The sequence below is a fragment of the Pelobates fuscus genome, chromosome 1, assembly GCF_036172605.1.
Source record: "Pelobates fuscus isolate aPelFus1 chromosome 1, aPelFus1.pri, whole genome shotgun sequence".
Classification (NCBI taxonomy): domain Eukaryota; kingdom Metazoa; phylum Chordata; class Amphibia; order Anura; family Pelobatidae; genus Pelobates; species Pelobates fuscus.
In genome coordinates, this window is record NC_086317.1 from 192,585,428 (window position 1) to 192,613,328 (window position 27,901).

Consider the following 27,901-nt stretch of genomic DNA (forward strand, 5'->3'; position numbering starts at 1 on the left):
ATCAAGGCCCCTAGTGGAGCCATATAACGCAGATGAAGTACATTACCTCAAAAAAATGACCCTGCGCACTAGTGGCTCGGAGACTGGAATATATTATGCAAACTATAAGGACTGTTTGTGAAAATACAACCACCCATCCTTCACAACAGCATAACTTAAAAACACATTCAGCGGGGCGGAGCCTAACAGCAGAGAGAAGCAGACGCACATCTTAGGAGCTCTGAACCAAACGAACCAAAATTAACATAAAGCCGACAGAAAATACCCCCAACACCCGTTAACCGACAGCGGAACACCCTCCAGCCCAGATGGGACGAAAGCACAAGAAGCAGATGCCGGATAAACCGGCCCCAGGGCAGACCTCCAAAAAAACATCCTCGCCGATGTCACTGCGTTAAGGGGAGAGCTGCAGGGCCTGACAAGTCGCATTACAGCACTGGAGGCCTCTTCCCAAGAACAGCAGAGTACCATCGCCTCACTGCGAAGCGACATACAGGACCTACGCGAACAAAATATGCTATATGAAAGGCGCTTCGCAACCCAGGAAGACGCAAGACGGAGACTTAATATCAAGGTCAGAGGACTCCCAGAGGGGTTGCCGGAGACGGACCTACCACACATGGTCAAGCGCCTGCTTACCACCATTTTACCCACAGACCAAGCTAACGCCATAACACCCACAGTGCTCTTTCGAATTCCAGAAATGGCCACAAGGGACACCATACTATCCTTTAAAAACGGGACTGACAAATCGAAGGTCCTCACGGCCGTCCGAGGCAAGGCCCCCATACAATTTGAAAATACCAAACTAACCTTTTTTGCCGACCTGTCCAGTGGAACTCTGGCATGGCGCAGGTCTCTTCGGCCTCTCACCTCCACACTCCAGCGCAACAACGTACCTTATCGCTGGCGATCCTCACACACGCTCCTGATACAACAGGGTGAAACGTCGCACCAAATCCACAGCATGCATGAGGCAGCGGCCCTTCTCCGAACCCTGGGTCTACCACAAGACTTACCCCCCCAAACAGGACCGGTGCCCCTACCACCCCGAGCCACAACTGGGATCCAGCAAACATCGCTCCTTTCAGACCACGGAGCACCACACCGGTTACATATGCCTCAGTTACCACATAGATGGAGCCGAAGGGTGCACCCTCCAAGCTCCGCAATACCACGACCGACAACCAGACACAGGCTATGGAACAAGCCTGGGGAGGGGGGAGAACCTCTTCCGACAAGCGACAGGGACCACCGAAAAGGACAACAAAAATATGTTAAACAGAAGCCTAGCCAGGGCACCAGCTAACTTTCTAACTTTCTCACTCGGGGATATGGCTGTAGGCCGAAACAAACCGCTGAACAGGACCTCTAAATCAAGACGGCCGACCCAGCGACATAAAAAAACATAAAGACATGACAGTGTGAAAGCGAGTTTGTTCTGTTGAAATTTCAAATTGTAGACTAGTTTTTACCACAAGTAATAGCCTTTTGAACTATTAATACATGTCTTAGCTCAAGTTATATTGCCAACTATATAGCTACATAATTAACTATGCCTGTTTACGTTACAAGCTCCCGGTTAGAGTTGATGTACTAGAAATACCTGTCCAAGCCAGTTTACAGCTTGTACCCACTTTGGGTGATAACGCCTTTATTACATGTATATTGAGGTCATGCCGCTCAGTAGCATTAGTCGCTACATATCTAAAGCCGGCTAACCACAAGAGTACCATAGCTATAGACATCACCCTGCTCGTACTTAATGTGTTTTCTCAATTTTCACGCAACAGAGCAACAGAGTATATCCAATGTAAGGGCGACTTATAATAATCTTTAGTATACAAATGATTACTTTTTGCTCTGAGGACATGCTGGAGGCCGTCTGTGACACACCATGCCCTTATGGCGATTGCCATATGCGCCCCCGTTTAAAGTGGCATCTATTTTGTTATGGTCTCTACTTGTAATGCACTTAAGTCTTACGTTCATACCACTCACGACTCCCACATAAGATAATGTGCGCAGTTTGGCGTACACGCCTCTACTATAGAGTCTATGGTTAAACTTTGACTCAATGCCACCGTTGCCTAGCACTTACCCCTCTTACCTGTGAGATGGCGACCTGTTCCATTCTTTTAACGTGTTGTGCTCCTAGATAGCCTGACATGTATACTGAAACCGCACGTTACTAGCTAGCCCTACCTACACCCAAGCCCAACTAGTAAAGTTTTATACACGTATAGCCTAGCAGGAGGTACTCAAAAATTTATGTCAACCATATCCTAATACAAACAGTTAGCTCTGTCCAGCTTGTTATTATTGACAGTGTTAATGTCGAAATTGTACATACATCCCTAATAACATACCTGTTCATGTACCTCAAGCAATGCAAATCCAGCAGGCTAACCTAGCACCATTAACCCACGTCTGTAACTCGCTTTAAATAGTCAAGCTAGTTATAGATTTTTCTGCTTCATAGTTGAGACAGCGTACATCCACATATTTTGTAGGGGCACATATGCCTACCGAAGCAAGCCTGTAACCCTATCAGGTCGTACTGCCCTAGACATAATAATTCAGAGTGTTTCACACTTCAAATCACATGTATACCACGCTTTGTATCTCTATGCAACTGCCTACACCTTGTTATTTTCATGTTCTTCAATATAAAATTGTGCTGTATAATAAGCCACATGTTGTGCTGATGACAAACCGCTTGCAGCAGCTGTTGTGGCGCTGTACGCTTTACTGTTACTCCAAGCACGAATAAAAATAAAGAAAAAAAAAAAAAAAACACATTCAGCACACGCAACTTAGAAATAAACAAGGCTTAAGGATACTCAAAGGATATGCATAACAAAAAGCACTAATGTAGATCTATGTGTTCACTCAAGAGAGTCAGTTCGGTTTTGATGAAGACGCCATGGTCCACTCTTCCTGGGTCTTTCTAGAAGACTGTGACGCTATATTCCCTGGTTTCCACAGGCCCCAGTCCGTGAGTACTTTCATGCTGTCTTCTGGGTCTGCTATGATGTGGGTCTTGCCGTTGCGCCAGACTAATATCTTTGTGGGGTTACCTCACTGGTAGAACACGTTGTTATTCCTCAGGATCTTAGTGATGTTCACAAATTCCCGTCCACATAAAGGCTTACATTCTGTTAAGGAGATAGGAGTTCAGTAAGCTTCCTAGCAGCCGACAGGAGCTCATTCTTGTGATGGAAGTAATTAAAATGGATGATCACTTCACGTGGTGTATCCGCCGTAAATCTTTGCGGTCGGTAAAGGCGGTCTAAAGTCCAGGCCACATCCGGAGCGCTTGGGAAAACTATGGAGCATAATGCTTTAAGTTAGCAAGGTAATTCCTCCAGGGTGACATTGTCCGCTATTTCTTGGAACTGGACATTATTCCTCCGCGACCTGTCCCCCATATCGGCCAGTTTGTACTTTATGGCTTCTAGTTCTTCAGCCAAATGTTGTACTTTGTCCACCACTACATTGTGGGCCTGGCATAATTCTTCTGTTCTATTTTCGAGATGGCTGGTCCTATCTCCCAGCTCAGGAACCTCTTTAGACATGGTCGCAGCAATTTGCTTGAGATCTTTCTGTAGGGTGGCTCGGAATTTTTGCAGCATTGCGTGCAGGGTCTTCTCCGTAACCAAGTTATCGGACTAGCAGGCACTGGACAACTCATGATCTGATGTTCCTTCCGAGGCCGGAGAATGTGCCTGAGAGTCAGCACCATCTTGATGAGTCTTGTGGCGCTCTTTTTTGCGGGAGCGGATCGGATCTGTTAATTTTGTTTGCTCGGACCGAGACATCTCGGGTACCTCTAAGTATTTTTTTTAGCCTTTTTTTGTCTGTAATGCAAGTTTATCACTTGATTGGGCTATTTGCGGCTCGGAGCTCTTACTCCATTCGTCCTCTCTCACCAGACGTTGGCCACGCCCCCCAGAGGTCTTTTATGCAGGTAACGAGCTGAGATTAGGAGCACTCCCTTTAAGAGAGTGCTACTAATCTCAGCTCGTTACCTGTGTAAAAGACACCTGGGACCCAGAAATCCTGCTGATTGATAGGGGATCAAATACGTATTTCACTCATTGACATGCAAATCAATGTATAACTTATATGACATGCATTTTCTGGATTTTTTTTTTTTTTGCTATTCTGTCTTACTGTTCAAATACACCTACCATTAAAATTATAGACTGATCATTTCTTTGTCACTGGACAAATGTTCAAAATCAGCAGGGGATCGATTTCTTTTTTTTTCCCCTCACTGTACTGTACCTTGTAACAAAACCCTACCTGATGCCTGGGAATATTTATTACTACCGGCCCTTTAAGAGCTAACCGGGCACATATATGGGAACAGAGACCATGGATATAATTTTATTGTGCTTACCTGGTTCATGGGGATTATTCTTCATCACAGTTCGGGACTTTTTACAAGCATTCGTTTATTTATGCGACCCATACGGTATGGACTCAGCATGCATAAATACGAATGCAAACTACCGAACACCGGACCACCTGCTACCTAATTGTGCGACAGTTTACCTCCCTCATCGGCACATCCAACTCCCATGGGAAACGAACTAACGCTTTGTTTCAGTTCCTGGGTGGCCGCCATTTCGGGACTTTTACACGTGTTCGCGGCCATCTTGACTCCCGAACAGCGGTGCTTTGCCGTCAAGTGTCTGGAACTAAAATCGGACACTCGCGTAGGCGAACACCACTGCGACCTCCATAACACCGTAAATTTGTGCTGAAACTACCGACCACTCTGCCGTTCGGTAGAAAGACTATGCAACACATAGGGATTCTAGCGACCCGCAATATATACACGATGGCAAGCTTTTCGTGACTTTTTAACGCACAAACGAGGACCGACCGCAAGGCCAAAACTTATGGAACTATTTTCGGCTGGTGTGCCTTTGTGGTCGGTCAAAACTTTAAAGCTCCATAACTCCCGAACCCCTTAACCGAATGGGCTGATTTTTCACATGTTGCTCCCCCACAATAGGGTTACCTGAGGATACTGGATTTATGAATGTACCCCAAGTATTTGGGGTACATCCAAAACTAGGGTAAAAATGTGTGCTTGTTCATTATGTTAAATGTTTTTCTGAGGGGGAGGAGATGTGTGGGTTGTACCTTGTCTGTTATTGGTTACTGTATTAATTATGTAGGTACGTCTCCAACGGCTAATACCCTCTCACTACTAGGGTAGCCATTACATACCTGTACTAGCTTTGGACTTTACACTTAGTTCAATGAACCTTAATACCATTATTATCATTGTAAACCCAATAACAATTTTAACATAGATGAACCTTGTCAACACAAGTGATGAGGTTAGTATCTAGCTCAGAGTATTTAAATGTGTCCAGATAAATGTTATCTTTTCTGATTGACATAGTGTGGTTGGGCTTATGGTCTAGCAAGAACTTTAGATTAGGATCTAGCGGGATGTCTAGATTCTAGATGGGATCCAACAACACAGTGGCATTTTCAGTGATGTCCGTGTACACTGGATATAGTGTAAAGTCACCGATAGTGATACGCGAGTCGTGTGGTATTTTGATTAGTGAGACAGGTGCTGGAAAGGCAATTACTTTATTAGTCACCTGGTCCCTGCGAAATACACTCATGTTTTTAAGACTTGTGCTAACCAACCATTTATCCTTTACTAAGATAACATGTGCTAAGGCATAATCACTGGTTTTGGACAAAGTCACTTGACATGTTTCAGAGCCATGTTTAGTGTACTCGATCCCACTCAAAGCATTGGTAGAATCATACACGAAAGATTTTCCATCACGTTGGAAATTGTCATACAAACTTAAAGTGTGACATTATTTACAAATCATCAACGTTATGCATCTTATTTACATTGTTACTCTGTCAATTATATTTTTATAACTTCATTTCTCACTACATGTCTTACTGACTCCTCAGTAATTTGCCTATAGCAACTAACCAAGCTATTAACCTGCTTAGAAAAATGTAGGTACTGGAAATGGTTAATGACATGAACATACATGAGATCATGGTACATCACAACATTTCACATCAAGCATTCATCCAGGTTAGTCGTTCACTCTTCAACATCCGAATCCACACCTCTAGTCCTTAATTGAGATTTAGGATGACAAGCACGCAACTGGTTAATGTGAACCCACTTTTCAATAAAATCACCATCTTTAGGAATTTTTATCTTCCTTGTACGCTACTAGGGAAATGTTATCAATTATGACATATGGCCCTTTACAAGAAGGTAATAATTTATTTTCCTTAACTTGATTTTGCGCAAAGTTATACAGATAGACTTGATCTGTCATCTCATATTCCTTTTTCATGGTTTTTAAATCGCAATAGGTTTTAACCCCTGTCGCTGCTTTTTATAGATTATTTTGGGAAAAAGCAAACGCATGCTGTAAATGCTTGCGCAAATTTTCGATGTACTGATGTGTAGTGGCAGCGTTGATCAAGTTATGATCAGATGTACAATATAGTAAATGTTGTGGTAAAACCACCTTTCTTCTTGTCATCAATTCAAAAGGTGACAATTTGGTAGCAGTACTAGGTGTAGCTCTAATCACCATTAAAACCAAGGGATGCATCTCTGCTGCAAGAATGGGAAGAGGCAGCTAATGTCTGCTCCAGAAAATGTATGGACATCATCTGCAGATTTGAGTCACATAAATCTTTAGATGAAAGAGTTAAAACAGCAGTAAAAGGGATACAAATTCATAAAGAGGAACCCGCATTCCCAGGACAAGAAAAAAAAAAGTGAACAGAATTTAAGCAAATTACGATCAAAAGTTGAAAAAAAACATAAATTCCTTAGACATAATCATGATTACAAGTCTGGGAAAGTCTATAGACGTTTAAAGAAAAAATCTATCAGAGTAGACTCAGACCTGTGTACCACTTCAGATTAAAAAACATCTGATACAAACAGAATCCCCAAATCCCTCACATGGCCGGGAGGGCTGCAGGAGGACGGATGTGCCGCTGGGGGCTCCCTGGGAGTCCCCCCATAATCGCGATCGCCGACGTGGGATCGCCGGCGACCGGTTAAGTAAAAGAAAACCGGAGGGCGTACTATTACGCCCTGCGGCGTTTAGAGCCGCTTAGAATAGGGCGTAATTGTATGGCCTCTGGTTTTAAGGGGTAAAAAATACAGAATTGTTACTCTTGAGACCACGAGGCAATCCTACAAAAATGAGTGGAGGGGCCTGCGGGACAACGAGGACGTAATCATTAATCCCGCCGATAATGGGGGCAGTATAGTTCTCATGAAAGTCAACTCTTCATTCAAATTGCAGAAATCATACTCTTTGACAAACAAACTAACAGTTAAGTTCCTTAGGTAATTTAAATCTCTCCTTGATAAAGCTTATGATGACCAGGTCATCAACAGAGATGAGTATAGTTACATCTGTGTAAATAAACCAACTGTGTCCACCTTCTACTGCCTTTCGAAGGTCCATAAACAATATGCCAACCTTACGGCAAGGCCAATAGTCTCAGATTCCAACAATTTGACCAATAAATGCAGTTTGTGTGGATAAAATAATACATACCTTCATACCATCCTATTTGAGAGATACAAAAGACACTCTTAAATGACAGAACTTAAAGTACCCCAGAATTCTATCCTCTGTTGCCTGGACGTGGAGGCCCTTTACTCTTCAATTTCACATCCAATAGGCATTGAGAACACAAAATTATTTTTAGAGACTAGGGGATCTGAACATCAGAGACACACATTTTTGTCCTTGCCCTCCTGCATTTCATACTCACATACACCTTCTTTCTCTTCCACAACCAATTCTGCCACCAGGTAAGGGGAACTGCGATGGGGACATCTTGTGCCCTGCTCTACGCCAGCTTGCACCGGGGTTGGTGGGAAAAGCACATAGTCTTTTCAGAGGCTTCAAAGCCATATCTGGGCTATGTGTTTTTATGGAAGAGATGTATTGATGACATCCTCATTGTCTGGTCAGGGACTGTGGAACTCTTCACTCACTTTATTGAGCATCTTTATGTAAACATCTCCCCAAAAGCCTCCTTGACATCCAAAAGAGGCAAAAATCTCAAGGATATGTTGATGCCAAATCATCTATCAGCCTCTACTGTGAAGAAGAGTTGAATCTCAGTGGTAGGCACTTACCAATGCGGTCACTGTGTAGCTTGTCGTTACATCTCAAAAGGATCAAAGATAATTACAGATTCCACCGGCACACTTTAAGATTCCAATGAAGAAATTCTTTAACTGCAACACCTCAGGAGTCGTATATCTTTTAATTTGCGAGTGTGGCTTAGAATATGTGGGAAAGACAGGAAAAATTTAAATTCTTCATAAAACAGCCCAAAACCCCATTATTCCCATGCAGGTACCCCACATATTGTACATCCCTGGATAACCCGGTTCTGAGTGCCAAAGTTGTCCAAATAGCGCTCAGATCCGTTTGGTATAGTGTAATCGCCACCTATGTAAGTTTTGACCGGCCAGCCACGAGATCATAGCCCAAAACATTTCCAGGAAGAAAGTGGTTATGGCCGGTCACTGTTCGGGATCTTGTGTGCTGAAACAACCAAATGTTCCCCTTGGATCTTAGGTAGCAAATGTTCATCGCAGGTTACCGAGTCTTATCCTAAAAGAGCGCTCTCCTGACTTGTCTGTAAGCGGTGGTACAATATCGCCAGTATTCATGAGTTATAGCATCCGAATATAGTTCCATGCACTCGAGTAGCGCTGCCTGTGTTCGTCAAACAAGATGGCTGCAATCCTTGAAGAGCACGTGTGTTCGGTCACACGAATGGCACAAGGAGAGCACTTGAGTTAACGACAATATTTAGAGTAAATGAGCCTAGGGGTGGTCTGGGTCTCGTGAGTATAAAAGGGGAACACGAATATCCATTTGGGAAACGAATAGGAGATACGGATATGAATTAGGAATGGAATAAAAAAAGTTAATGGGGGTATTCCTTCACAGTTTATAACAGACCTGCCTAACTTCTTAAAGTATGATGGGTATTTTGAGCAAATGCTGCCCTGCAAAACTGAGTTCCCCGTAACATACTATGTAGAACTAGTGATGACGTCTGAGACGAAATATATAGCCTATGACCCAGTACCCCATTGAATTTACAAAACAGATTCAAGATAAGAGCAGTGGTCCTGAATAAAGAACTGCTTTGTTTACAGCTGCAGGGTAAAAACCTGGGGGGACCAAATTCCCTTTTTGTTTAGTTGTTTTAAGGTACATAGCTTTTTTTTTAAGTCTTTTTTTAGGTACATAGAAGGGTGCAGAATCCAGTTCTGCAGAACAGAAGGTGTCAGGCCAAGGCCAGAGGAATGTCTGTACAACTTCTGATGTCTACTTGTGGTGGAAGTTCAGGCTGCCACATGGTTAGAGGCTTCAGTACCTGCCAGGTCCACAGTGGTGGATAGGAACTCATCCTTGGGGCCGGATCTCATGGACATCACTGCTTGCTAGAATAAATACAGGATGCTCGCCTTCCTATTGTTGCCCATGTAAAATGGGAATAGCAGGGTTTTGGCAGCTATTGTTGGGTCAGGTCCACCGGGAGCCAAGAGTTCAAGCAGCCATTTTGTGTGCGTGCCAGGCCACGCCCCCACATACTTATTTTTTCAGCAGCTCATACCCTGCAAATTATCCCTTTTGTTTTCCACCTTGTTCTCTTGCTCCTAATCACTACTTATCCCAGTTGTGCACAATGCATGCGCAGGCCATTGCTCTGCCAAGAACTGACAGACCCTACATTGAGAATACTTTGTGAATAACTTTAATTTTTAGAGTAGACTTGTTTATGAAAATTTGTAACATAATAGAAGACTGAATTTATTCCTAGTTTTTTTGTTTGTTTTTATTCTTTTTTTTGGTTTCAATTCTCATAAAAAAACTTGCTACAAATGACAATATTGAAAGAGAAGATAAGTGTACACATAAAGTTAGGTACCTTGATGAGGTAGCATACAGCTGTAAAGTACAATACATGAACTGAATTTTTTTTTGATTTATCATAACTTCTCAAGCTTAAGACTCATTACTATACCTGGGGGTGGTCAGTGCCTAGGTTTCGCATTACATAGTGGAAGTGGCTGCGGTATAATACTGGATGACAAATATGGTCTATGATAGGCAGGCATTTACGGTTATATCATATGGTACTGCATAAAGGCAGTGTGGCAGTGTGCCCCAGTGAGTGAGTCAGGTAGTGTTTGCTGCATGAGGGTTCCGAGGAGAGTCTCTGGGAATGAACGGTATCACTGTCCCGGGGTCCAACCTGTGGGGTATTTGATCTGCTGCAAGGAACACAGTGGTTGCCAAAGAGGTATGTTCAGGGAGGTCAGTAGCACCTTTACTTAAGTCGTGTCATGTATCATGTGTTTATCTTTATCCTTGAGGACCAGGAGCGTATGTGCTGAACGCCATCGATATTAAATTTGATGTTTTTGGAGAAAAGTGCCACCTGAGAGGTCTGCATAGAAAGTGAGAGGCATGGCCTCAAAGACATAGGGTGTATGGTTTCAAACTGCTGCTACTGGTGGTCTAGTCCTTGCCACCAGGTCTCAGGATGTCCCACCTGGTGCTATGAACGACTTGGTGACACAAAAGAATCCCTCCAGCCCCACCGTTTTTCCCTGCCTTGGGGGCAACAGCGCATCAAAAAGGCATCTCAGAAGATGGGGCAGCTCTGCTGCTTGTATATCATCCCTGAAGCCTCTGATCTTCAGATTTGTTCTGCGCCTCATGTCTTCTATCTCTGAAAATCGTCAGTCATATTTTTTGTTTTGGTGCTGCAGGTCTTTGATCTTCTGCTGTAGAGAGGCAAGTTTTTAGGCTTGCTCCCCATCAGTGGTCTCCAGGGTCCCCATCCTGCTCGACATTCCCCAGTTGTCTGTGCAGATTTACGCGTTTTCAGACAGTGTAGTGGCCTGGAATTGAGCCAAGAGGGTCTTTAGGACCGTTGTTGTCACCGGTGGGGGAGTCGGGGTTCACAGGTGCTGGGTCTGGAGGCCGTGTAACGGGAAGCTCTTCCGTGTCCCCATTGAGGGTGAAATCATTGGAGAACTCAGAGTAGGCCTTTAGGTAGGCGGCCATCTTGAGCCTAGCCGCACCGCTTGCTTGGCGAAGGAGCCTCCCTATGTGCAGTCCCGATTGCGGCTTGTTCAGTTTTAGCTTTTTGTTTTTGCGGCCTATCTTGATTTCCAGACATTATCCCTACTTGCGCAGAGCTCACTTGGATCGTGTCTGCTCATCTTGGGTGCTTGGCTTCGCCCCTTCATTCCTAGTTTTGTTTGTTTTTTACATGAATCCTGTATGGCTTTCTGCAAAACATTTAATCGGGTTATTCAGGCACCTTTGAAACGGGTGAGTTCTAAACTGGACATTTTTGTTAATCCTCCAAGTTAGCAGAAAGAATAGAAAGGGAGAACTCACCTTGAATTTTTACTTCATGAAGATGCTGCAGCTGCATATATCATATTGGATGACTGACAATTATCTATGTGACTTTATTGTTGGATTTTGCAACACGGTAGACTCTAAAGTTTACAGAAAATGGTGCAATAAATAAAACCTATCATGCCTTGGGTAAAAACACCTTGCTAACTATGTAACAAATACATGGCGGTCTATGCCTTCATGCAGTGTAGGGTTTTAATACCTACTGATGGCATCATGCATTAAAAGACCCAACAGAGTTTAATCCTTGCTGACAACTGGGAGTCCAAGATATTATTGGATTGCTGAGAATCCCCTTTGTCAACTGGAGTCACAATTACTAGCTACAGATTAACAGATGAGCTAAGTGCATCGCTCAACGTGAGCAGTGATTCTGAGTCTGCCCCCAGGATGAAAAGACCCTGGTGAGGTCTCCCTGCACGCCCCCCCCCCCCCTGTCCAGTGATCAGCGCTGGGCCTTTCCAGTTGCTTAGCATTGATCACTGTGTGCCAGAGCTGCAACATGAGCGGGAGATCTCCCTCTTATGCTGCAATCGCACAGTACGGATTGCTAACTGATCTCTCTACATAGTGTGAGCTGTGAAATACCTCTCTACTCATGTCATTATTGATGTCAGCAGAGAGAATCACTGTCAGGCGGTATAAGTTGCAGATTTATTGGTTGGATTAGGGATAGGACTAATAGCTGCATTAGGGGCAGGATTCGTAGTAGGATTAGGGGCAAAGGTGTACTTGAGAACAGTGGCAGAAAACAATTATGTGGTATTTATGGTATTTGGAACACAAGTGATCTTTGAATTTCCCCAAAATAAAACACAAAGCATTAAACATAACCAGCAGATCTGACCATGGTTCATGATAACATAATTAAATGAAGAATGCTCTTAGTTAAAGGACCACCATAGGCACCCAGACGACTTCAGCTCAATGAAGTGTGACTGTATGTCTGTATGCATGTGTCTTTGTATGTGTGTGTGTCGGTCTGTATGTATGTGTGTGTGTCGGTCTGTATGTATGTACGCCTGTCTGTATGTGTGTGTATGTGTCTCTATGTGTGTGTGTGTGTGTGTGTGTGTGTGTGTGTCTGTCAGGGGGGGGGGAGGGGGGGCAAGAGGGAGGGCCCACTGATCATTTTTGCACCGGGCCCCATGGGTTGTGTTTACGCCACTGCTCCAGTTAATACATGCATGCTTTTTTTCGTGCATTTATTTATTAGGGGTATATCTGAAAAGAGCTTGCAAAGGCTGCAGATCTTATGAACAGCAGCCCTAGCAAGCCCTCAGTCTCTTGACAGGGAAATACTCCATTGACTACAACCCTCTGTTGGCTTCTCTAATTGGTGGAGCTGAGAAGCTGGTCTAATGTGTTTGAGAGACTGGGAGGCATTCAGGCTCAAGTAGATCATGCCTGCCACTCCTGTTAGCTCAAGGAAGCTAACTTAAGTAGGAAGGAATCCTGTTTGATTGACAGCCTAGTTAATTTATAAAATGAGAAATCAGCACTTTATAAACGGGGGTTAAACTGCGTTACTCCACACCCATAAAACACTTCAGCAAACTGAAGTACTGTTGGGGTGTGGAATGGCCCTTTAAGATGCATATACACACAAACAAATTAGAACTTGTATAATTTTATTTTGTTTTCATATTTTTTTTTTACATTCTTGTTTGTTTTAGAAAGCTGATGACATAATTTTGAGGGTATTATTTAAGGGACACTATAGTCACCAGAACATCTACAGCTTATTGAATTTGTTCTGGTGAGTAGAATAACCTTCAGGCTTTTTGCTGTAAAGCTTTTTGCTGTCAGCTGGGAGATAACCCTGGGAAGCAGTGTACCTATCAGCTAAGTTTTTTATTATATATTTTTCTTCACGGGTGTCCGTGTGCTTGTTATTTTTGCTGTAAACACTGTATTTTCAGAGAAAATGCAGTGTTTACATTACAGCCTAGTGATAACTTCACTGGCCGCTCCTCAGATGGCTTCATGGGTCATGGCTGCCTAAAATGCATCAAAACATTCAGTATCTCCTCCCTCTACATGCAGACACTGAACTTTCCTCATAGAGATTCACTGATTCAATTCATGTCTATGGTGAGATGCTGATTGGTTAGGGCTGTGTTTGAATTGTGCTGGCTCTGCCCCTGATTTGCCTCTTTGTCAGTCTCAGCCAATCCTATGGGAAAGCACTGTGATTGGATCAGGCTACCACTTCTGCTGATGTCAGCAGGCAGTGGGCAGGTCTAAAGGAAACAGTGACAAAGCAAGCAGCTCCAGACTTGAATACAAGTAAGATTTTACAATATTTAGGGAGACATGAGGGGAGCAGGGTGGCTAGATGGTGGTTTTATACATGTTTGATTTCCTGACCCTATAGTGCTCCTTTAATCAGTTTGCTCCTACGGTGAATACCTGCGATTTGTATTTTTCTACAACAAGCAAACTAAACAAAATGGTTTGAAATTTATATTTTTGAGAGATTTCACATGAAAAGCGAAAACATTTTATGGTGTAGTGTATGTATTACAAAGGTGAAAAGGATGTGTAGGGATAAAACAATTACAAATTAAAAGCACTGGAGCACCACTGGTCAATAAGACTAACCAACTATTTGAGCTTAAAGGGACACTACAGGCACCCATACCCTTGAGCTCATTGAAGTAGTCTGGGTGCATAGTCCCAGGTCCCTCAACCCTGCAAAGGTAATTATTGCAGTTTTTTTAAGTAGCAATAATTGCCATTGAGGGTTAACTCCACCTCTGGCAGCTGCTGCTAGAAGGACTCTTGGAATGTTAGGTAACCCGATCCAGCATCACCCAAAATCCCATAGGAACGCATCATACATCATAAAGTGTGACAGTTTATTTAGCCACTTAGAAGACATTTCAGTTTATGTTGTAATGTTTAATCTGTACTTGTGCATAAGACTAATGTTTTATATATTTTTATTTTTGTCTTCTCAGTTGATATCTGGTCAGTGGGATGCATAATGGCTGAACTTTTGACGGGACGAACCTTATTCCCAGGCACAGACCGTATCCTTTCACAAATATTAAAATATTTGCTTTTATTTAGTTTTCTAATTCTCCTGTAAATAACTATTTATTTTTCTTTCCTCATTATTCTCTCATTATTAAACATAGAAATATAGAATGTGACGGCAGATAAGAACCAATCGGCCCATCTAGTCTGCCCAATTTTCTAAATATTTTCATTAGTCCCTGGTCTTATCTTATAGTTAGGATAGCCTTATGCCTATCCCACACATGCTTAAACTCCTTTACTGTGTTAACCTCTACCACTTCAGCTGAAAGGCTATTCAATGCATCCACTACCCTCTCAGTAAAGTAATACTTCCTGATATTTTTAAACCTTTGCCCCTCTAATTTATGACTGTCCTCTTGTTGTGGTAGTTTTTCTTCTTTTAAATATAGTCTCCTCCTTTACTGTATTGATTCCCTTTATGTATTTAAATGTTTCTATCATATCCCCCCTGTCTCGTCTTTCCTCCAAGCTATACATGTTAAGATCCTTTAACCTTTCCTGGTAAGTTTTATCCTGCAATCCATGAACCAGTTTAGTAGCCCTTCTCTGAACTCTCTCTAAAGTATCAATATCCTTCTGGAGATACGGTCTCCAGTACTGTGTACAATACTCCAAGTGAGGTCTCACCAGTGTTCTGTACAATGGCATGAGCACTTCTCTCTTTCTACTGCTAATACCTCTCCCTATGCAACCAAGCATTCTGCAAGCATTTCCTGCTGCTCTGTTACATTGTCTGCCTACCTTTAAGTCATCAGAAATAATCACCCCTAAATCCCTTTCCTCAGCTGTTGAGGTTAGGACTCTATCAAATATTCTGTACTCTGCCCTTGGGTTTTTACGTCCAAGATGCACAACTCTGACAATTTTTCTAGTTTACCTAAATCATTTTCCATTTGGCTTATCCCTCCTGGAACATCAACCCTGTTACATATCTTAGTATAATCAGCAAAAAGACATACCTTACCATCAAGATCTTCTCCAATATCACTAATAAAAATATTAAAGAGAATGGGTCCAAGTACATATCCCTGAGGTACCTCACTGGTGACAAGCCCAAGCTTCGAGTATATTCCATTGACTACAACCCTCTGTTGCCTATCACTCTGCCACTGCCTTACCCATTCAACAATATTGGAATCCAAACTTAAAGATTGCAGTTTATTGATAAGCCTTCTACGTGCAACAGTGTCAAAAGCCTTACTGAAATCTAGGTTAGCAATGTCTACTGCACCAGCCTGATCTAGTATTTTAGTTACCCAATCAAAAAAATCAATAAGATTAGTTTGGCATAATATCCCTGAAGTAAACCCATGTTGTCTCTGATCTTAAAATCCATGTGTTTTTAGATGTTCAACAATCCTATCCTTTAACATGGTTTCCATTACTTTCCCCACTACTGAAGTAAGGTTTACTGGCCTATAGTTGCCCAAATCCTCCCTACTACCTTTCTTGTGAATGGGCACAACATTTGCTAACTTACAATCTTCTGGACTACTCATGTTAACAATGATTGGTTAAATCTGTTAATGGTTTTGCTAGTACACCACTGAGCTCTTTTAAAAACTTTGGGTGTATTCCATCAGGTCCGATTGACTTATTTGTCTTTACTTTTGACAGTTGAAATATAACCTCTTTCTCTGTAAACTCACATGTAATAAATGACTCATTTGTCCTTTTTCCTAACTGAGGTCCCTTTCCTTAATTTTCCTCTGTAAATACTGAACAAAAATATTCATTGAGGCAGTCAGCTAGACCTATCCTCTTCTACATACCTTACTTCTTTTGTTTTTAATCTAACTAATCCTTGTTTTACTTTCCTTTTCTCATTTATGTATCTCTAAAAAATGGTTTGTCCCCTTTTTTACTGACTGTGTTATATTCTCTTCTTTGTGTGATTTGGAAGCTCTTATAACACTATTTTGGCCACATCGGCATACCACAGTGGTTTCTTGAATTTTTTTTGCTTTTACTGACAAGCCTAATGCAATTTTCTGTTGCCTTCAGCAGTGCAACTTTTAAATAATCCCATTTCTTTTGGGCTCCATTTAAATTGCCCCAGACTGATAATGACTCCTTTACACATATTCTAATTTTTAATTATTTATTTATTTATTTTTGTGTGGTTTGACTCAGTCACTGTTCTAGCAAATTAGACTTATTTTGGATACCCTTAAGTATAGTCTGATTGGATAGGAGGAAAGGAAACTGGCTTTATTGGAAAGTAGAGGAACATGTGATGTTGGATGCCAGTCAGGCATAACTTGATTGTATAGTGAGCCTAAATTGAAGGTGGCAAAAAAGTAGCATACACAACCAGAGACATAATAACCAACATTATGTAATGAAGGACGACTTACCTGTGACGTGAATAGTAATGGAAAGACTTGGTGACAGCAATTTCTGGGAGACCACTAAGGGCACAACTTGAAATACCTTAGAACCTGGAGTAGTAATACCGTGTACATTGAAATTGCGGAATCTGCCAGACACATGAGCCCTACGAGGGCTAAGGAAATAGTTGTAAACATGTAAGTGACAACCAATATATACCTTGCAAACAATTGAGGGGTAACACGATCAAATTAGACTAAACCAGGTGGCATGAATATTAAAATACCAGCATACGATGTCAAACTTAAATTAATAGCATTAAGGCATATAGCAAAATTCTAATAATGCAGAAACTCTGCAAAGTAAGAGAATCATGAACCTATCACATGTATAAGCCCCTGTTGCCTGAAAATAATGGGATAGCCCGGAGACAGATGAACATAGTGATGAACGTAGATAAGTGATTAATATAGTGAGGGCCAAGTTGACAAACCAACTTATATAGGGGAAATAATAGAGTAGAAAGGTTTGAGAACCAGAAAAGTATCAATACTGAAGAAAGCCAAAAAATTGACATGGGTAACTAGTATCAGTATCAACAAGAATAAACGATGAAAAGTATGTACAAGGACCATAACGGTGGACAGTTCAAGCTAACAAGTGTAGGAGAAGCCAACCAGCAACCCGTAATTAGTATAACTAAACCAAAGTAAACCTTTGTTAGCTGATGAGTCCCATGAGGGTTGTAGTTCATGTAAGTACAGTGGATGTATATACAAGTTAGTTTATATTTGTGAGCCATATGTGTAGGCCCAAGTTGGGCTTGACATGATTGATCCAGTCAATAGCAACACTTAGCAATGTAAGGGGCGGCACTTAGCAATGTAGAATTCGATATGTTCCAGTAAGGGGCCTTATACTGGAAGCCGAAGATGGCATCGTTGTGAAGCTACATATTAATGAAATGCTGAATATGATAGTGAAATTCACCCTGAAAGAACACACATACAGTTAGTAGAAACAGATTAAATCAGCCGTGGCAGGCCCGCCATGGCGACTTCTATGAGCACAAGGTAGGGCCGGCTCAACTTGAAGATGACGTGTTTTAGTATAATAATGATGTCACACTATGTCTGATAGGTGTGGCATCACAACTTATCTATATCCTAATTCGTTTATTAGTGTAAAAACTTTCAGACAGAAAATCAAAATCCCGTTGGATATCTGAACGTACATTCGCACATGCTCAATATTGAATTGTGTTATGATCATATGCATACGGAGGTCCAGTTGACGGCATGCTTCGACAACATATTTTTAGTCTTTCTAGTCTCTCATTTATTTACTCCTTAGAGGAGAACGTTGCATGAAGGTTGGTGTTGCTCGAGCAACTCTTGCCTACTCCAGCATCAGCATTGAAAGTATTGATATGCGTGAGCCTGAACAGTTCTACTTTCCTGGCCGTTGCTGGGAAAGCACTGTTCCGTCTGCGTAGCTCAGCCACTGTGTAGGTGTAGTGGACCAGACTGGAGTACTGGGGATTGACATGTCATCACCTTCTTACAGGGATCTGAGACCTACTGCAATATATTAATTAGCTTGTATCAGGATCGTTTTACTGGCTGGCTAGCTAGTGCCAAGTGGTGAAGCAATTCACTAGGTAGGTGACAGGTGAAGTGTCTTCAAAGGCTCTATCTATGTTTTGACGCAAAGGGATTCGTTGCCACTGAACGTTGTGGCGGGGTGTTGGCCTCTCGGTGACATTTAAATCAAAAAATATATTAGGTGTGACAACTGAGGCCCTCTCTATGCCACTGTGCAAGGCGGTTTACTATGTTTTGGCGGGGCGTAACACCTCATGCGTGGAGGATGGGTGTTGGCCTCGCGGGACCACTAACTCCACGGCAGAGATGCCAGAAACTTAACATCTATTGGTCACCTAGATCTCTATCAGCCAGTTAAACCTACTCACTAAAAAGATCTATATTGCGGGGGAGCCATTGTTGCTAAAAATGTACCTGAATTTGTATACGAGTTTGTGTAGTTCTGTATGGTATGGTTGTAACTGAAATCTTCAGTATCTCCTAAAGGAGGCAGAGAGGAGAAGGAGAGGTATATAACCTACGAAAAGAAACCATAACTGATAAATGAGTGCGAGGTCTGAAAAGCAAATGATGCTCCGATTGATAACCTGTAAAATAATATGATTTGATAAGACATAAGGAAATGGAGGTTAGCAAGACTTCATGAGTACCACCGTACCCCCCATGTACAGGCCTCATGGCGTCCCGGAAAGCCACAGGACCAAATATCCGCAGACAGGAACTGTAGTGTTAAACCATGCAATCATATTTAGGGAAATCTCAAAATATGATTAGACATGACACATAAATGTTTGTAAGCATAACTGTAAACTGTGCAGAAATGTATATGTAAATATAGACAGTGTGGCCCAAGGCGTATCGTCACTCTTCTAATATGCCACATCGAAGGTAATACCTGTTTGTGACATTATTATAATCAGATTGAGGAAATTTTACCGCAACATAACTGTAAAATAGTGATATCCATATACTAGGTGCCCATAAATGTACTACACAGAACCTAAAACAAGACATTATATTCTTTTTTTTTTTTTTTTGTAAATTCTTATCATTTTCTCAGTTTTTTTTATAGGAGTTGAAATAAAAACGAAATTTGGGATACAGAATGGAAAAAGGGGAAGGGGGTACATAGTTGCATTCACTTTCAGAATTCGGTACATTGAGGTCTCTGCGTATCATTCCCAATAGTTGCTCTCAGACCTTTATGCGTTACGTACATTGTGGAGGTATTTTCTGATTTTGGAGGCTGCTTTTGGGGCAGCAGGGTGCGGGGGAGGGGAGGGTGGGAACGTTACGAAAATTTTGCGAACTCATTTAACTTCAGGGAAAACCACAGTGCCCCTTTTATGTGTAGCTTCTGTTGCGGTTGTTGAGAGGGTGGGGTCCCTAGTCGTGCCCTTTCCCGGTTTCGGGTACTAAGAGGGTCGCCGAGTGTATCGATAGGCATTCTGTATACTGCCGTATCTATAGCACTGTGAGTGTGGTGCTGCTAGCGACTCCGGGAGATGGGAGTGTTTACGGTGCCGTTGGGAACGACGTGTGCGTTTTTGGTTTTGTGCGGTTCCTGTCTTGGGTATTTCCAATGTTTGTATGTTTGTAAGTTCGTGTTGTGGGGGAGGAATGCAAATGGGGGGGTGTTGGGGTGCTATTAGTGTATCGTTTTTTTTTTTTTTTTTGGGTGTAAGAGGGACGTGAGGGATTCGAGTAGTGGTGCTAGCGTCTGCGTTATATTTAGTGCATGATGTGTATATGTTGTTCTGGTTCGTATGTCACTTGTTTTTGTCTGGGTATATGCTGATTTCAATTAGTGTGGTAGGGTTATTCCAGTGTTGGGCTGAGTTTGAATAGATAGTAGGTGTATGTAGAGTGTTGAGGTATTGTGGGGTATGGGGTACGATGGCATGTTAGCTGTGTGGGGGGAGTGGTGAGGGTGTTCTGGTGGGATAGGGTGTGGGGGGGGTAGGTCGAGGTGATCTGTGTCCTTGCGTGTGTGTAGGATTTTTACTGTTGGGGTATGGATTGGCTGGTACTGGGTGAGTCAGGGTTGTTTCTACCCTCGTCGTTCCTAGATCTGGGTGTTAGTAGTGTGAATTCGTAGAGCCATGGTTTACCATATTTTGTTGTAGGCTGTGGTGGAGTCGTGTATTAATGCGGATAGCTTGTCCATTTTCCTGGCTTCCTCTATTTTGCGTATTACTGTTTGCTGTGTTGGTACTTCAGGTTTACTCCATGCTTCCGCTATGGCCCTCCTTGTTGCTAGAGCGATTTTAGCTATTAGTTTGTTGTGACACCTGGGTGTGTTTTCAAGAGGTTTGGAGAGGAGCCATGTCCAGGGGTTTAATGGGATATTGGTGTGCAGTATTTGGGCTGTTAGTTGTGTGATTTGCTTCCACAGTGAGACGATTCGGGTACACTCCCACCATACATGGAGGTACGTGCCTTTTTCCCCGCACTGTTTCCAGCACAGGTCAGTGGCAGAGACTCCCATTTGTTTAAGTCGGTAGGGGGTGAGATACCAGCGCGTTAGCGTCTTGTATGCTTGCTCCTTATGATTTACGCATATGGAGACTGAGGCTATGGCTTCCCATATTTCTTTCCAGTCGGAGGGGTTTTCTGTCCCTCTCCCAAGCCAACACGTACGTGAGAGAGCCCACTGTGAAGGTTGTGATTATCTGTGTGTAGAGAGTGGATATCTGGCCTTTGTGGATCGGGAGTGTAATGCAAGTTTTTTTAAATGTGGTAAGGGTCATGGTGCTCGCTTTTTTGTTTGTTGGAGTAGTAAGGAAGATTTGGATATAGCGAAAGTGGTAGAAGGTGGTGAGCGGCGTTGTTTGGGGTAGATCGGGGAAGGGCATTTCGGAAGAATTGGTACAAGCGGAGGAGGTCATTGTCCTCAAACTTGGAGAAGTGTTGGGGTGTCATGCCCGGGGTGAATTGTGTGTTGCGTAGGATCGGTGTGTGGGGCGAGGGATTCGAGGTTAATGAGCTTTTGTGTGCCGTCTTATCCCATATTCTGATGGTGTTTGTTAATGCAGGTATGGTGACGGGCGTTTGTGGTCTGGCTTGTTTGGGTAGCCAAATATAGAGGGACAGGAAGTCCCTTCCAAATATGGTATGTTCCAGGTCTACCCATCTCTTGATGCCGTATGGGGCATGTAAGTGATGTGCATGAGCTAATTGCGCAGCGTGGTAGTAGTGCATATAGTGGGGAAGGCCTAGGCCTCCTGCCCAATTCGGAACGTAGAGTGTCATTCGTTTGATCCTGGCTTTTTTGTTGGCCCATATGAAGCGGTAGGTTTGGGATTGTAGGGTTTTGAAGTCGATGACCGTGAGTGGTATGGGTAGAGCCTGAAAGAGGTAGAAGAATCTGGGAAGTAGATTCATCTTAACAGACGCCAATCTGCCTAGCCATGATATTGAGAGACCGGCCCATGACTGTAGGTCTTGATCCGCTGGGTGTAGTTGCGTTTGTATGTGTGTGTGAGGTCTTTTGGAATGTGTGTCCTTAGATAATTTATTTCCGTGTTAGTGAGATTGAATGGGTATGTGTTCGCTAGGCTTTGCAGTTGTTGTGGGTCTATAAGGGTTTCTGTTTTTTCGATGTTCAATTTGTAGCCTGTAATGGTTGCATAGTCCTGTATGGTTTGGAGTAATGGGGGCAGTGATTTAGTTGGGTCTGTGATAGTCAATAAGACGTCGTCTGCATAGGCTGCGACTTTGTATTCTTCTGTTTGGATGTTGAGCCCAGCAATAGCTTTGTTTTGTCTGATAGTTTGTAGGAGGGGTTCCAATGAGAGGGCGAAAAGGATAGGGGATAATGGGCAGTTATAAATGGTGAATGAGGGTGGGTGGGATAGCGGGAGAAGAAGACTGTCCGTGGGGGAGGTGTAGAGTGATCCAAGTGCGTTTAGGAAAGGCTGTGGGAAGTTAAATTTGTGTAGGGTTGCGAACAGGAACGGCCAGAGCAGGCAGTCGAACTCTTTTTCCCGCGTCGAGCGATAGTATTAGGGTTGGGATTTTTTTGTGTGTGGCGACCCATATAAGATCGTAGGTGCGTCTGATGTTGTCGCAGGCTTGTCTGTTGGGAATGAAGCCCACTTGGTCAGGGTGAATTAGTTTATGTAGATATGGGTTTAAGCGGTTGGCTAGAATTTTTGTGAATAATTTGATATCCACGTTTAATAGGGAGATGGGGCGATAGTGGCCAGGTTCAAGGAGCGATTTGTGTGGTTTTATAAGGAGGCAAATATTTGCTTGTAGCATGTCTATAGGCAGTGGGTCTCCTGACATGAATGTGTTTAATAGTTTGCATAAGTGTGGGGTGAGCGTATTTGTGAATGTTTTGTAGTATATTCCTGTGTATCCGTCCGGGCCTGGGCATTTATTCGGTTTGTGGTTTTTAATGGCTTTTTCTACCTCTTCTTCGGTGATTGGGGCGGCTATTTGGTCTGCTGCTGTGCAGTTGAGTGCTGGTAGCGTGGTTGAGGTCAAGAATTGGTCAGTCAAGTCGCGAAGAGTGTTCGGGTTAAGGCGCGTTTGTGGGTTGTGGTCGTATAGGTCTGCGAAATACGTTTGGAAAACTCCCGCTATTTGGTTGGGAAGGTCTTTGATTTGACCGTCTGGGGTTTTGATCTTGTCGATGTGTTTGTGTGCGGCGCGTTGGTGTAGTCTACGGGCTAGCAGTGTGTTTGCTTTGTTGGATTTTTCATAAAATAACGGTTTGGTCCATTGGAGGGCTTTAGTGGCGTCTGTCACCATGAATTCCTTCAGGTCTGCTTGGGGTTGGGTCTTTCTTAAATTGGGTCTCTAGTGTTCTGAGGCATTTGAGGGTGTGTTCTAGTTTTTGGAGGCATTGCTTCTTCTGAGCTGAGGCTAGGTTTATGAGCACGCCTCTGATTACTGTTTTGTGTGCTGCCCATAGTATTCCTTCGGATTGAACCGAGGGTGCGTTTGTTGTGAAGTATTCAGAGAGCGCGTGCTGAATGGTTTCTACGTGGGCCGGGTTGTGTAAGAGTGTGGGGTTCAATCGCCAGGTCCAGGGATGTGCTATGTTAGGTAAGTCGATCGTTAGGGTGATGACGCGTGGTCGGACCACGTGATTGATCCTGTTGTAGAGGTCTTGATGTGTTCTGTGAGGGATGGGGATGTGAGGAACATATCTATTCTGGAATGGGAGTGATGGGGATGCGAATAGAAGGTGTAGTCCTTAGTTGTTGGGTGTTTAATTCTCCATACGTCTAGTAGGTTGGCGTCGGTCACGAAGGACAGTAGCAGTTTGTCTGATTTTACTGTGGGCGGTTGGTTGCGTGTGGGTGGTCCAGCGCGGTGTCTGTCCTGGATCGGGTGTAGTGTAGCGTTAAAGTCGCCGCCTACAGTTAGATGGTGTGACGGGAATAGTTTCAAGTGGGCTTGCATAGTGAGCCAGAACAGTTTGTTCGGTTGGTTGGGGGCGTATATGGAAGTGAATGCGTATCACTGGGGGCCTATGCGTCCTGTGATTGTTATATATCTCCCTTGTGGGTCCGGGTGTGTTTGTGTGACGTGTAGCGGGCATGATTTACGGAGCATGATTGCCACCCCGTTCTGTTTTCCTGTTGGAGAGTTTGCTGTGAAGTACTTGTTGTAGTGTCGGCTTAGGAGAGGAAGTGTTTTTTTGTGTGCAAAGTGGGTTTCCTGGAGTAGGCGTATATCCGCCTCCGTTCTATTGGCCCAGCGTAGGAATTGGTGCCGTTTAGATGGGTTGTTCAGGCCTTTGCAGTTGATGGAAACGCATGTTAGTGGGCTGTTTTTGCTGGGTGCGTTGTGTTGTGGGTTACGTGGTCCGGTCTTGTTGTTTGGGGTGGGCGTTTGTGCCATCGAGTCCTTGGGTGTGGTTGCCATGTGGTGGGGGGGAGGGGTGGATGAAAGTGTGGAGGGTGAGGTGGGGTGGTTTGCGGTGGGCTGGTGGAAGGGGGGGAGAGGATAAGCAGAAGAGATGGGGGTAAAGAGGTTGCTGAGTTGTGCCTGGTCTTACTTGGTGGTTGCCAGGTGTCCTTCGGGGGGGAGTGTGCCTGGGTTTGTGTGTTGTGGTCTGGGTCGGTTGGTGGGGGAAGTGGACCAGTCGGTGTCAAGCCCACTCCCCTGGGAAGGTGCTGTAGATGGTTTCTGTGGTTTGATTGTGTTGTGATTTTACCTCGCGGGCGGGGGGGTGTTCTCGGGGGTTCCTTTGTACAGGGTGTGCGTGGGTGTTGACCAAGGATGGTTTTGGGCGTGGCGGCTGTGTCGGCCCCACTGGTCCTGTGTGTGTGGTGGCGGGCCTGGGTATTGTGGGCAAGTGTGTTGGTGGGTGTACTGCTGGTGTTTTCCATTGAGGGTGTGGTTGACCCATGTGGTGATTTGGGTGTGGGTTGTGAGCTGGGATGGGGGGGGGGGTGACGGGGTCTGGGGTGCGATCCGGCCCCTGGTTGTGTAGGCCTCCATGGGTTAATGTTTATTAGGTAGTGTTTGGTGTCGGTGTTCGTAGGTCTTCTGTGGGGGTAGCCTTGTGTGGAGAGGTGCATGGCACTGAGGTGGGTGGGAAGAATGATGTGCTGTGTTACCTTAATGAGGTGAGTGTATGTACCTGATGTCCTGAGGTGGTTGGTTCAGGTTGGTTCTATGGTGGTTGTGATTCATAGGTGGGAATGCGTGCTGCCCTGATGGTGAAAGGCCGCTTCCTCCCATCTCCCGGAGTCAGCGTTCTGCGTGTGCCTTGGACGTCAGCAGGAATAGGAACATATAGTTACTTTACATATGGAACAACATCATCACTTCCCTCCCTCCCACAGTCCTTGATGGCAGTCAGTGTGGGGCGGGACTGAACTTCAGTCCGTCGCCTCTGTGTGTCCGTTGTCGGGGTGCCTATTGGGAGGAGTTCTGCCTTGTGCTGTGGGACTCATAGGAGGGAGATCCTTGGGTCGGGTGTTAAGTGCTATCGGGGATCTCCCTTCCGGGTCGCGTAGGTCATGTGTGGGACCCTGATGGGGGTGATCAGGTTGTGGGGTTTGAGTCTAGAGAGGCGTGGTGGCAGGTGTCCTCTGCCTGGCTCCGTACATTGCGGGCATGTCTGTGGACGTTGGAGGTGGACCGCCAGCAAGTCGTCGATGCCTTTGTCCTCCACCCTCCCTCCACTTCCCCTCCCACTTCCCCCCTCCCCTTCCAGTCCCCCCCCCCCCCTTTCGTGCCTCCATTTGCATTAATGTGTCCCCTATGGGCAGTTGAACCTGAAAGCAAGATTAAAATAACATATTAACTGGATAATTAACTGTTTTAACAGGAGAACATTTGTGCCCAGTGGGGTCCGTTTTTTGTTTATTTTTGGTTGTTAGGCCCCGGCCTAATTATAGTTGGGATATGGTTGTGTATGGGGGAAAGCCTTTAAATGTTGGAGGCCCGGAGTTGCTCGTGGGGTAGCCCGCCGTTGGATTGTGGTGGCCTTGGTGGGGGCCTTTGTCATGGGGTCTGGGCTACTAGCGGGGTGGTGTGAACGTGGGTTCGGAACGACTGGAGCCCTTTGTAGTCGTCCGGTGGGTGGAAGGGCGTCTATTAGGTAGTTAGAGGCCCTGATATACTTCTGGGTGGGTCACAGGTGTTGACTGCGGGGACCCGGCCGCTATACAGCCATTTATGTGGTCCAGTTGGATTGGGTTGCGGGCCCTTACTGGTGATATGATCGGGCCTTAGGGTGCTGGGTGGCTTTTGTGGGGGTACCTTCAGTGGGTATAAAACCTGTGGTTACCAACATGTTGGAACAGCCGTTCCATGGTTGAGTTCAGATAATATTTTCAGTCTCTCAGGTTGTTGGTTGTTCCTGGTCGCTTGGGATCAATGCTGGCCGTTTTCTGGTTTGTTGGCGGGTGGAAGTCATCGGTCAGCCGAAGTGGATGGAGCTTGCTGAACAGGGTCTATGGCGTCCGTTTCGGATGGCAGCTTTATTCCCAAAGAGTTCGCGAAATCTACCATGTCGGTCTGGTTTTCTTTTTTTGCTATCAATTTAAAGTGTCCCCACATGTATCTCCATCCGTGCTGTACCAGGGCCATAGTGAGCGGTTTGAGTTCCCTGTGCTTCCTTCGTGTTGATGGTGCCAGATCTTGGAAAAATTGTATCGGTTGCCCGTGAAGTTGGGGGGGGGGGGGGGGGCTGTGCTCTGGCCAGGCCTACGAGGTGCTCTTTGGTAGCAAAGTTTAACATTTTCAGGATCACGTCTCTCGGGGCTGCTGGGTGCACTAGTGAGGGACGTAGCGTTCTGTGGGCCCATTCAATAGTGAGCTCGTGGTCCAAGGCAGCATGGATTTAAATAAGTCCCGTAGGGTGGTATGTAGGGATTCTGTGATAATGGATTCTGGCAGGCCTCTGAGCCGGATGTTGTTTCGGCGGGAACGGTTATTGAGGTCTTCCATCCCGTCCTCCAGTTGCCGGATTTTCTCATGGAGCTTGGTAAGTTCGTTGTCATGTAGTTGTGATCTTTTGGTGATTTCTGTGAGGTGGGTTTCAGTCTGCCCCGTTCTGGTAGCGAGAGCGTCTATGTCGGTGCGCAGGCCTGTGAGGTGCGCAGGCCTTTTCTAGCTCCGCGGCCATGTAGGCCTTGATGTCGCTTGTTGCTTCATGGAGGAGTTGGCGGAGGTCCCGTTTGGTTAGTGGCGCGTCTGGGTTGGTGTACACCTCATTGTCTTCGGAGTCCGAGCCGGATACTTCTCTGTTTTTACAGCCTGGGTCCTCGCGGCCGCGGGGCAAAGATGGCGGTTGTTGGTCTTGGGATGCCTGAATATCATGGCCATCGAGGGGGTCAAATCCCGTTTTTTCCGGTTGCCTCCCATCAGATGTAGTGACCGGGGGGTAATTGTGTATTTGGGGGTTTTGGGGTGGGAAAATCTCAAGGCAAAATTGCGGATGGATGTGGATTTAATTCCCAGGGGAGAGAGAGCTCAGGGATTACACGTCTGATTCCATTGACGGTCAGGCTCCGCCCCCCAAGACATTATATTCTTAATCCAAAATCTATAAATGATTTCTATGAATTGCCCAAACGAGGTGCCGAATTAGCCTGTGGCAGGTTGCCCATTCCAGGGCATATGAATACACGTTGTAAAGTCATAGTGATACCAGGAGTAGGAAATATGTGTATCCTGATTTGTATCCCGAGTTTCAGGGTGGCTGTGCAGGCTGTGTTGGGATTAATGCGGGGGAAGGTAGGATGTGAATCGGAGAATGGTTGTTGAGTTTGTGTATGTAGCTAAAACATGCTGGTGATGAGATGGTAGAAAACCCAATAGTTACAAATAATCATCTAGTTCATGAAATGGTGAAAAGAACATAAACTGTATATAAACACTTATAAAACATCATATAATACATATGCACTGAGCCCAATAAAACAAGGTGTTGGAAGACCGACTCAA

General features: G+C 44.4%; 1 protein-coding gene across 2 annotated transcripts in view; it reads left to right on the forward strand.

Moving 5' to 3' along the window:
- The window catches only part of LOC134609810 (mitogen-activated protein kinase 14), a 406,182-nt gene that overhangs the window by 154,638 nt on the left and 223,643 nt on the right, over nt 1-27,901 (forward strand). For both annotated transcript variants that reach the window (XM_063453192.1, XM_063453193.1), the window contains exon 8: nt 14,468-14,539. In XM_063453192.1, the coding sequence (XP_063309262.1) occupies nt 14,468-14,539 (72 nt within the window). The remainder of the gene's footprint in view (nt 1-14,467; nt 14,540-27,901) is intronic.